The 12,516-nt window shown below is 38.8% G+C and overlaps 1 protein-coding gene across 1 annotated transcript in view; it reads left to right on the forward strand.

Annotated features, from left to right (window-relative positions):
- Cntn5 (contactin 5) overlaps positions 1–11,263 on the forward strand; it is a 1,035,258-nt gene extending 1,023,995 nt beyond the window's left edge. The window contains exon 21 of the mRNA XM_076926087.1: positions 11,028–11,263. Within this exon, the coding sequence (XP_076782202.1) occupies positions 11,028–11,143 (116 nt within the window). The 3' untranslated portion in view covers positions 11,144–11,263. The remainder of the gene's footprint in view (positions 1–11,027) is intronic.
- Positions 11,264–12,516: the final 1,253 nt, after the last annotated feature.

Below are 12,516 nucleotides of genomic sequence, written 5' to 3' on the forward strand. Positions count from 1 at the left end.
GTCTTGTAATGAGACATTGTGTGCATATTTGGGAAAACACCAGTTAGCCAAAGATTCAAAATCTCACTCATAATCCCATTAGACTTGTTAGATGCAATTTATGAAACTTTCCCAAGTTCATCTTTTTAAAAAACTTAGTCTGATTATATTATGTTCTTTGTTCATTAATAATATATGACCAGCATGTTCCATTAAGTGAATAACACCAGTAATCTGGATATTTTACTCTGTGTGTGTGTGTGTGTGTGTGTGTGTGTGTGTGTGTGTGTGTGTGCGTGCGCGAGCGCGTGTAATGAATGTAACTTAAGATTCTATTGACACAACCAATAAACATTTCTGATAAAGAAGTCTCAGACACAGATCAGACAGAAAGGGGCATTTGTCTCCACACTTTCAGATCTTTGTCATATTCCTAAACAAATGGAACCAAAGAGAAAGTGAGACTGAAGAGCCAAGAAGCAAAGGCACCTGCCAATTGCTCTTAATTGCTCAATTCATCTCTTAATTAAATCTCAATAATTAAATGCATATCTCTTCATTAATTTTTGGTTCTTTTCTATAGCATCTGGTCAGCATGTGCATGAGCTCTTTCTACTATTACATACCGGGGTAGAATCTAGAGAGTAAGTGTGATCACTTTCCAAAAGAATGAACTGAAAATGAACAACTCTATATGTACTGTAGCTAAACCATAAACTTGACGTCTGCTATCAAGATCCTGAGTCTCTTTAAGCTTAAATACAAAAGTGCAATCTTCTGAGAGAGAAAGTGAGGGAGATCTTAGCTTTCTCCCTACTTTTATTCACATGGAGATTTCAACAGCCCTGCTAAGTAAAAAAATAATAAGAAGAATAAAAATAATAATTCAAAAGAAAATATTGCACAAAGGCAACAGCTGTTTGACCTTTCAAATAAGCAAGGTCAACACTAACTGAACTTGCTGCTTCATTCATGCCCATGTGAATAAACAGCTCACAAGAATTTCTAATAGTTTTGGTACTGGGAACTTCATGGGAAGTAATAACTACGGTCATTTGAATATAGAAAAACAAAGGGAGTGCTTGATTTATGTTAAGATTCACTTTCAAATAAAAGCTGCCATACTTCTTTGTATTCAGAGCCAAGCTGTAAAGCTGAGCAAACCTTTATCCTAGGAGAACAACAGTTAGGAAGGTGTAGGATCCAGTAATAAACTACAGGAGTTCCACTGAGATGTTCATGTACTCACTCCTTCAGGTTGTCTTAGATGTAGTCATGATGTGGGGAGGGGGAGAGAGAGAGAGAAGAGAAAAAGAGGGAGGGAGGGCCAGAGGGAGGGAGAGACTTATCTAATTTAACCCTTTAAATGACATTGAAGTCATAATTTCGAACCCAAGTCTACTTTCCAGAAGACCCAGTCTTGGGGAGCCTGAGAAACAGACCCAGATCCATATTACTAAAGACAGGCTTATGGAGTAGACAGTAAGTGGTACCACTGGGCTTTCCACCTCCTACCCTGTAGTATAGGAATAACAGCATATGCTTTGGGCCTGGAGAAATGGCTCACAGGTTTAAGAGGGCATCTGCTTTTACAAAAGGCCCACTTCTGATGGTTCACAACCACCTGTAACCCTAGCTCTAGCTCCAAGCGATCTGATACTTTCTTCTGGTCTCTTCAGCACTGAACTCAAGCACATATACCCACCACATACCTATATATAAGTCTACAAGTAATAAAAAGGAAAACTCAATCTTTTCCTTTTAAACACAGGCTCTTCTCTGTAGTGTCTTATCGGGAATATGGACAGTAAAGATGAGATGTCATATATGATTTTTCACTCCAAACAGCTGTTTGGTAGTGTGTATCTTGTAATAAAGTACACAGCAGTGTTGTTTTAAATTTTCTTCAAGGTAATTACCAAGCACATGACAGCAGAGCTCACAGTGACTCACAGAAATTTGGAAGCCTGCCTTGTAGGTACTGCCAGAGATGCCTTTTATAATAACATAATTTTATACATTTTTGTCGACCTTAGTTTTGAAATTAAACTATAGCAGTCTTCTGCATTCCTGTTTTCTTTTCTTTTTTTCTGTCTTCCTTTCTTCCTTTTAACATTTTTGGCTTATACCTCCTTAAACTTGAAATGGTTTGCCTTTGGAGCTTTCTCTTTCAAGTTAGGCAGAAAACATTCATATTTCCTTTCAAAGACACTGAGATTTTTTGCTGTATTACAGTGAAATATTTCATTTCATTTGCCAATGAAACTATGAAAAAATACCAGTTGTGCAATATATACAATCTAACTTTGCTCCAACTGCAAGATCTAAATTTTATCACAAATTTAATTTTTGTTAAGCATGATAGTTTGCATCTTTAAATCACATCAGTCAAAAGACAGCAGAACAGGGGACTGGAAAAGCCAGCTAACTTCACCTGCAGTCACACTATGTGATCCTAAGTAGATTGTCTAACTTTTTTTTTTTTAACTTAACAGTGAAGGTTCTGAAGTAGAACACTTCTGGAATACTAAAAGTTAATGCTAAAGTTAAATTTCCATCTATTTACTCTCTATTCTGAATTATTCTTTTAAGTTATTACTGCAAAGATACAATAATGACAGGTCAACACTTATTATGTAATCAAAAGGGGAAATTGCACTGCATTCTAGTCCCTTGGCAAATGACTTTGTTTGAACAGGAGTGGCCATTTTAAAGGGGGTAATGCCATCAATCAAGACTCTAGGACAGGAGAATCATGAATTCAAAGCTGGCCTGGGCTCCTTAGTGAGACTATCAGAAGCAAAAGCTAACTATCCATAGGTAGGTGTGTGCATTCCTCAAACCCTCATTCTTTTTTTGCTTTACTCTCAAGAGAGCCAATAGGAGTGCACATAAGAATTACATCGTTGAAAACAAAGGTTTGCCCAAATTTGACCTATCAAAAGGAATCACTTTTGTTGATAATTATCTAAATTAATTGAGGCTTGAATTGACTCTCATCTCACACTTCGAAGGTTAGCTGTTTCTCTCAAGTACAATCAGGGATGTTCCAGATGGTTCTTTTGTTAAAACCCTTGAGCCTTAGGAATCTTTCAGTATTTTTGTAGCAGAGGTAGCAGTGTTCAGATGCTGCTAAATGGTCACTGACATGAGCCTGAAGGTCAATTTGGCTGCCAAGATTTCCACAGAGATCTTATATATAAATCACTCTTCCAACATTAAAACCAAAGAAGAATTGTGTATCCTTAACCTCTTTCCACTAGTGATCTTTAAGATACGATACAATCTTATTTTAGAAACAAACCCATAATTTTTTTTTTAAAGAATTGCAGGGTTCTGATGTTGTTGATATTAAAATTCATTGTAAAGTTGGGTGAGGCTGCACATGCCTATACTCTCAGAACTTGAGGCAGGAGGATTGAAAGTTGAAGGCCAGCCGGACCTTTTAATAATTACTGGCAGGCTGGAGAGATGGCTCAGCAGTTAGGAGCATAGACTGTTCTTGCAGAGGGCCTAGTTTGTTTCTCAGACCAAATCCATATCAGATAGTTGATAATCTCATGTAGCTCCAGGTTTAGAGGTCTTCACATGCTCTCTAGTCTCCTCGAGTGCTGCACCCAGAGGCACAAACCCCCACTAAGAAGTACCTATATACTCACAATTTTTAAATGTTTTAAATTAAAAATAATAACAAATAATAGTCAAAGGCTTAGTAAAATTGCCTTTAAAGTGATTTCTGTTCAAGATAAAAATATTAGATCAATGATTCATACTCTCTTTTGTATTTTGAGAAATATTTTATAATTCAACATGTATCTATTTGCGCCCGGCTTCTCATTACTCAAAGTCTAGGTAAGAAGAACCCAACTATTCAATTAGATCCATTAGAAAAAAAAAAAGGAATATGTTCCATGGCTGTTGATCACAGATTAGAAGATTTATTTATTTGTAACGTTACACTCCAACTTTTTCTAATATTGGGGGCTTTTGCCTTTTCAGGTGAATTGTATGGCTCTTGTCTTTATTGAAGTCCAGAAGTCTCTCGTCATTTGAAGAAACTGGTTTGCAGTTATCCCTTTAAAAACAGGTTAACCGGGGCTCAAATAAAAGCCCAGCACTCACAAGGTGGCCTTCTCCAGATCAGCTCCTAGCTGAAACTGAGCTCAGTGGGATTTATGTGAAGTCAGAAATTAATAAATTGGCATATTAGTTATAAAATACAAGGAATAATAGCCTGTCTGTGCTGGGTGATCCATTTGGATTAGTGACTATAAACGTTCAGCGGCAGCTGTCTTCAACTGAATTTTTAACTAATGAAACCATAACCCTTCTTCCACCAAGTTTATTAGACTTCCCTATGATTAATGCTCCCGCTACCCCTCCTGGGAAGTCAGATGTATAATCAATATTACAAGCACATCCCTCCAAATCACTGGGACGACTCCAGCTTCTGGGTCACTTAACACATATACATCATCTAAATTCATAAGCATGGTAATTCTGTTCTCAATTTTAATCTAACTGGTTCTGAAATCTATCAATGAGTGTGTTCATGACACTACTGTCCCCAGACTGGGGTGGAGGAGCTATCCACAGCCTACATCACACCCTAAACAAGAGAATAAAAGCTTTTTCATGTCTCTGTCTACAGACAGAGCATTGCACAATAAGATCCTGAACTTTTCGTCAAATTACTTGAGTTCAAGTCAAGAGTAGAAGAAGTTGGTTTTGTTTTTGTTTAAATCTTGTGATATACAAGGGTGAGTTTGGAAAATACTTAATCATGACATGGCTTATCAGGAGCCTTGTACAACTTGCTCCAAAGTCACTAAGAATTCCATGCAACAGGAACGGAGGCAATTGCTTATGCCTATAGTCCAGTAGGCAGTCCCTGGCTCTTTGTGGTTGCTGATAACACCTAGAAGTAGAGGGATCAAGTAAGGATCCTAATATCAAAATGTGAAGGGATTGGTAGTTAACAGGCAGTGGAAGAAAGCAAGATCCAAGAAAGAGATAGAAACAATGGCTCAATTGATGAGGTGCATGAGGACCTGAGTTCAGATTGTCAGCACCCTCATAAAGGTACAACATGATGGCATGTGTCTACAAGGATCACACTGGGGATGTAGAGACAGGAGAATCCCTGGGACTCACTGGGCAGCCAGTGCAATCAATTGATAAGCTTCAGTAAAACTCCTGTCTCAAAAAATAATGCAGATGGGCTTATTATGTGGCCAGCAAACAAAATCACCTTCAGAGCAAGCCTGGTGACCTGAGTCTAATATCCAATCTGCAGGTGGAAAGGGAGAACCATTTCTCAGGACTTACCTCTAATATCTCTGTGAATACACTCTCACACACTTCGTGTACTTACATATACACATAATGACTCAATTAAAAGCATCAGATGGAGAGGAATACGGGAAAATGTTCACCCCCAACCTGGGACTCCTTACCCATCCACACAACATATGTATACATTTAATCACATATGCCACAAGCATATACACATAGAAAACAAAGTACTCTTTGAAAGCAAGGGCAGACATCATATGTGTATAGCCCAGTATACCAACAGCACCATGGAACTAGAATTTTTCCCTGGATTCAAACCCTCCCCCCACCATTATCAGATGTGATGGCTTTCATACTCCCCCTACCCCTCTTTGAAAAGTAATTACATAATATGTAATAGTATTGTAGAGTGATTTAATGCATATCTAGAAATAACAAGTCTGGGAACATAGTAAATTCTTTTCTTAAAAAAAATCAGCTATGACTGGGGCTGGAGAGATGGCTCAGTGGTTAAGCACATTGGCTACGTTTCCAGAGGTCTCAGTTCAATTACCAGCAACTACATGGTGACTCCCAACCATCTGTAAGGGAATTACAGACTCCCTCTTCTGCTGTGCATGAAAACAGAGCACTCATATACATTCAATAAGTCTTTAAAAGAAAGAGCCAATTATGACTACTCTAAGGTCTTTACCTATTAAGTGTATGTTTAAGCATATTCTCTCATTCCTGTCAGTCCTTGGAGGCAATTAAACAGTAAAAGAACCAATTGTATTTGTTTTCTTCTCTACCTCCAAAAATGACTCTTTAGAACTTGTGAGTGATGAGCTGGGAAGGTGGCTCAGAGGTTGAAGGACTTGCCACCAGAGAAGAAGATGAGAGTCCAAATCTCTAGAATGCACATAAATGCTGAGTGTCCCAGACACCCTTTCTGCTTGTCTGTAATTCTAGTCGTTAGGCAGAATATCCCGGGAGCAAGATGGCTGCCAGAGAAAGCTATTTATGGGTTTCATTGAGAGTCTCTGCCTCAAATGCTAAGTTTAAAAATTGAGAGAGGCAAATTTCTGATACCAACCTCAGATCCTCATACAAATGTGCACCTACATACATACACACTACACATATACATACACACTACACACCTACATACACGCTGCACACATACATACACACTATACACATACATATGAGACAAAGGAGAGAAAATGAGAACAAGTCAACAAATTTAAGACAGGGAAGGGACACTTTTGGAAGCAGAGGTTTGAACGAAGTAACATTCCCCCCCCCCCAAAAAAAAACAACCTAAAGAATTTTAATTTTGTAGAATAAATGAGATTGATACATTGGCTTATATCAATTTGCTAGAATACCACAAGCCCACTGAGCATGTATTCCTGACTTCTGGTGCAAACGATTTTCTCAGTCTGCCTATGGAGATGTTCTCTTCTGCAGTTGCAGTGAACTTTCAGGCAGGACAGGAGATCCCAGCCAGAGATTCTGCTCTCCAGCCAGTAATCCTTGTTTGCAAACACTTTGTCAGTTCAGCTCTAAACAGTACATAGTTTGGAATAACCTGGTACAGCTGAGGCTGTACTTTTTTCCCTGTTGAAATTCTATTTCAAGTTAGCATGGGTGGACTGTAGATGTTTTGATCTAGAAGGTGAACTGATTTAAGGCTGTTTGTCACTGCTCATTCAAGGGATGTGACTGTGACCCATAGCCCCCAGGGAAGTGTGTGTGACTCATCAGGATGGGATCTGACCTGAATTTAAAATCCTCAAAGCATATCAGTGAAATTAAAGTTCTTGTTTAGGAAGCAGTTGCTAGCCATCTCTTCGTGCGTTCTTTTTTAGTCTTTTACTTTTTACATTTAATTTTCGATTTGAGACACATTTAAATGTGTCTGGTACTCATGAAAGCTAACGGGGAAATAACTTCTCTCTGGAGATAAAGAGCGAGTGATAGAAGGCTGCCACCCAGCCATGTGTTTTTGTGCTTCAGAAATTATTTATCCCTCTGCAGTCTTCTCTGACAAAGATGTAATTGCCTCAGCAATATAAAAGCGGATAGAAAGCGTTTGGCATGTGAATCGCTGCATTCATTCTGAGAACTGACACAGTGACAGCCAAAGTGTAGCTCCTCTGAAATGACTCCTACCCAAACGGGAACGATCCAGTTCTGTGTGCCTCTAAACTGCCAGCATCCCCTTTCTTTAACGACAGAATGGAGAAGTTAAACCTCTGTTAAACAGCTTAACAAATCTCCTACACATCTGCTAGCGGTGGTTCTAGAGTAAGACAGAAGCTCTTCTCTTGTAAGAAAAAAATTGAATAGATGAATAATAGATTGTAAAGTAGTATGAAGCACAAGACTGAGCGAAGGATGTTTACAGGTTGCCAGAATGAGCAGCCACAGTTGATACAGTGCAGGAATCAATGTCAACTTGTGTGTGAAAATCAAATAAATTTACCAGAATATTTTTGAATTGGTTCACTTACAGCATGTGGAATATTTTTTAAGATTTACTTTTAAGTGTGTGTGTGTGTGTGTGTGTGTGTGTGTGTGTGTGTGTGTGTGTGTTCCTTAAGGAATTCAGAAGAGTGTGTAAGACTTCCTAGGGCTAGAGTTATGGGGAGTTTTGAGTGACCTGGTTTAGGTACTGAGAACCAAACTCAGACCCTTCTTTAGCAGTGCATGAACTTCACCAAAAAGCCATCCCTCCATTTCTAGCCTGTGAATTTTAACATGAGATTTACCAAAAGAAAGCCATTGCTTACTACAAATACAAATGTTTGAAAAAGTATTTTGGAGACTTATTTCAAAGCAATGGATAAATTTTTTTGGAATGAGTTTGTTTGTATGTTTGTTTGTTTGTTTGTTTGTTTAGACATGGGTCTGTTATATCCCAAACTGGCCAGGAATTCACTGTGTGTTCAGTTTTGAACTTTGATCTCCAGACTTTATTTTTCTATTGTTGGGATTACATGGTTATACCTTAGGCATGGGACTGGTATCTGTAAATCAGTAATATTTGAAATCATCCAGTTAGATGTGTAACTACTTTCTCATAGCTAAAGACAGATTTGAGAAAATGGTTATATTTATCCCCAACCCTTCATTATGCCTTTAGAAAGGTGTTTTTTTTTTTTTTAATTGGGTATTATATTTACATTTCAGATTTTATTCCCTTATCCCTCTTCCCCCCACCACCCAGAAACCTCCTATCCCACTCCCCTCCTCATGCTTCTATGAGGCTGTGCCCCCACCTACCCCCATCCCACTCCCTCCTCCCCACCCTCACACCGCCACACCCCCACTCTGTGTTGGTCCTTCATGGGACCAAGAATCTCCTCTCCCACCTATGCCTGACAAGGCTATCCTCCCCTACATATACATAGGGAGTCATCAGTCCCTCCCTGTGTGCTCCCAGGCTGGTGGTTTAGACCCTGGGGAGCTCTGGTTGATTGGTATTGTTGCTCTCCTCATGGGGTCACAAACCCTTTCTGCTCCGTCAGTCTTCTCTCTAACTTCTCCATTGGGAAACCCTTGATCATATCAGTTGTTAGCTGTGAGCATCGTCCTTTGAATGTGTCAATCTCTAGCAGACCTCTAAGGAGACAGCTATATCATGTTCTTGTCAGCATGCACTTCCAGCCATCCACATCAGTGTCTAGCTTAGGTGACTGTACATGGGATAGATACCCAGGTGGAATAGTCTCCAGATGGCCCCCTCCTTCAGTTTCTGTCCCATGTTTTGTTTCCATATTTGCTCCCTTGAGTATTTTTGTTACTCCTTCTAAGTAGGACTGAGGCATCCCCATTGGAATAGCGAAGACTCAACTCACAGACCACATGAAGCTCATGAAGAAGGAAGACCAAGTGGGGATGCCTCAGTCCTACTTAGAAGGAGTAACAAAAATACTCAAGGGAGCAAATATGGAAACAAAACGTGGGACAGAAAGGTGTTCTTTAGAACTGTGTCTTTCCTGAATCTGAGGTTGGTGGTGGGGGCTAGGGGTAGACTGGGGATTATTTTGAAGTTACTACAAAAGTCTTTTCAATTTTTATAGCATAGGATTCTTTAAATATAATAATCTGTACAGAACTGTTCGACCTCATCTGTGACCTTTACACTTCCATTTCAGTTAACACGTGTTATGTGGCAGTATTTATGATTCAGCCATGTCAAAGCTAGAAATATTTCCTGGCCCATATAGTATGTGATGTCAAAGAAAATACACTTCTTGATGGATGTCAGTCAGACATTGTGTATTATTAAAAAAAAAATGGTGTGAAAGGTCACTGAACATGAAAACAAATGGAGAGGTGTTTTGAGCAGCAACACCAAGACCTTCAGGGACTTTTCTACTCTGCCTGCACCTGTCACAAAAGTCAATGAATGCCTTTTAAATATCAGGACACATAATTCATCTCTAACATTATCATTGAAATGGAGTTCTGTGGCAAAAAAACTAATAAGGTTTATACTCCCTCTTTGACTACATAATGTAAAAATAGTATTAACATCATATTTTTGTCAATGAATTTTTCCTAACTATAACACAAAACATTCAAAATGCATTATTCCAAGTAGGACTATATCTTATAGTATATAATATCTACTCCTTTATTTGTTAATTTTGTATTTTGAGCCAGGCTCTTGCTATGAAAACTTGGATGGTCTTGTGCTCACTCTGTAGAATATGCTGGCTTTGAACTTATGACCCTCTTGTCTCATCCTCTGTAGTATAGGAACCACAAGTATGTTTCACCTCTCCTGACTTTGATAATGCCATTCTTATTCCCATACTACAGATGAGAGAACTTGGGATTAAAAGGCAGCAAAACAATTTGCCACAAGGTAGATAAGTACCAGTAGGGGGTTTGGTGGTATTGTTAAATATTTAACTCTGACATAGAAACACGGAATCTACACATACTATCAGGACACATGTGTACACTATATAATCAGCAATGACTACAGTTTTTTTAAGGCAAAGCACCCACAACATTGTTTCATTATGCAGTGTAATATCAGGTCATCTTCCTGCCAGTATATGTACTTTGAGCATCTCCACATATCTGGCTTTCTGCATCTTCCTCCATGACTCCTTCTTTCCTTCCCATTAGTCTACATTATTTCCCAGAGAGTTTTCCTTCAATTTTCATGGCATCAGTACAAATATAGCCTAATGTTTTTATGAGTTCAGAACTCACAAACAAGAGAAAACATATTTGTCCTTCTTTGACCATTTATTTAACTTTATAGGATCATCTCCATTTATAACCATTTTATTGACAATGATACAACGTCTCTAAAGCTAAAAAACACTACATCATGAATACATGCCATGTTCTCTATCTTTCTGTGATTGGACAGAAAGGTTGTTTCCGTAGTTTAGCCCCCAAAGCAATTAAGTATACAAACAAACAAACAACAAACAAACCCATCAATCCCACCTGACTGTCTTTGTTGTAGAGTAGACTTTGTTAAGTCAGACCATTCACTTTTCTAGCAATGCCCTCACTGACCCAAGGATAAAAGACTCAAAATTCTTGATATGTCACTGGCTATTGGTAAGACTCTAATGTAAACTGACCCAGAAACCCAAACAACTCACCTTCTTACCTTGTGTTTTTTCTTAACTTCACATCATTCAAAAATAGGGTCAGAATGGCATGAACAGGAGCAGTGCTTCACAGAGAAACCTTGAGGTGACCATGGCTTATCACTTCTATTTGTCTTCCTACAGAACCCACTGCTGCTCCCATTGACGTCATGGCAACCAGTGTGTCGGTGTCAGAGATTTTTGTTGTATGGAAACATGTTAAGGAGAGTCTCGGAAGGCCACAGGGTTTTGAGGTATGAATAGAATTATTGAAAATAGACCTTCTATTTTGCTGGCACTGTATCCTGCTAAACAGATGATTCAATAATGCTTCAACAGAATCAAATTTTTTTGAAACTTTTCTCTGAAAAAAAAAAAGAAAGAAAGAACCACTGTTCTCCCAATAAATATTTTTTTCCTTTCAATAGTTGGCTTATTGTCTGTAGCCAATGTAGTCTCGACACCAGTTTATAAAAAGAGAAAAGGAAATGAAATGGAGTTTTAGACAAACCCAGAAACTTTGGGTGGATATTTTTTATTTTTACTATTTTAAGACAGAAGTGACAACCTTATAATCATAAATTTGTCAAATCAATTCAGTGACATCAATTGATCTTTAGCTTGCACATACACTGAAGGCTTGTGGGGTAGCTATGAGCTTGAGTACAGGGAGAACTCCAAAATATTTTCAATGAAGTGGCTATATCAAGAACTGTCTTGTATTAAAAACCTCTTGGTCTAGAATGGAGAGAACAGACATGAGGGAAAAGCACCAGAAGAAGACAGTAGCAGAGTTGATTTGGTCTAATCAGGTGGCAACAAGGATGCCATTTTTTGGAACCGATGAGAACTGGACCTTTATATCAAATGAAAGAAATACAGAATTGAATACTGAATTAGATGTGAGCTACTGAAAAGAAACTAAAGATAATCCTAGACCTTTAAGACCTAACACACTGTGTGAATAACATACAGAAGTCAAGAATTCTGTTTTGGATGTTAAGCTTTATAAGTCATCTTTATTTCTTGCTACTGTTCGTTGTTGTGTTGTTACTGTTGTTGTCGTATGTTATTGTTGTTGCTGCTGCTGTTGTTTAAGACAAAAGCTTGTATACCAACTGGCCTGAACTCCTGATCTCCCTTCTTCCGCCGAAGTGCAGGGGTGTAGAAGCATGCACCACCACACACTGCTTGTGTTGTACTTGGACTCAAACCAGGGCGTTGAACATGATAGGCAACCTGTTGAGAAACTAAGATACATCCCCAGCCTTCCTTATCTCTAGAAGATTGAGGACTAGCAGTCTATCACTCTGAGGAATAACTAGTATATAAATGATGTTTTAATTTTTTCCTGCCTGGGGTCACTGTACATTGATAAAGAGGAGACACAGAAATTAAGCCCTATGGTATCCTATGACCCGAAGTTCAATAAAACAGAAGAGTCTGACCAGACAATGAGGGAAACACTGAAGAAATTCAGGAGCCGGAGGAGAAATTTCAAGAGATCAAGAATAATTTATTAGCCAGGCGGTGGTGGCGCACGCCTTTAATCCCAGCACTTGGGAGGCAGAGGCAGGCGGATTTCTGAGTTCGAGGCCAGCCTGGTCTACAGAGTGAGTTCCAGGACAGCCAG

This window comes from Arvicanthis niloticus, chromosome 27 (assembly GCF_011762505.2).
Source record: "Arvicanthis niloticus isolate mArvNil1 chromosome 27, mArvNil1.pat.X, whole genome shotgun sequence".
Lineage (NCBI taxonomy): Eukaryota > Metazoa > Chordata > Mammalia > Rodentia > Muridae > Arvicanthis > Arvicanthis niloticus.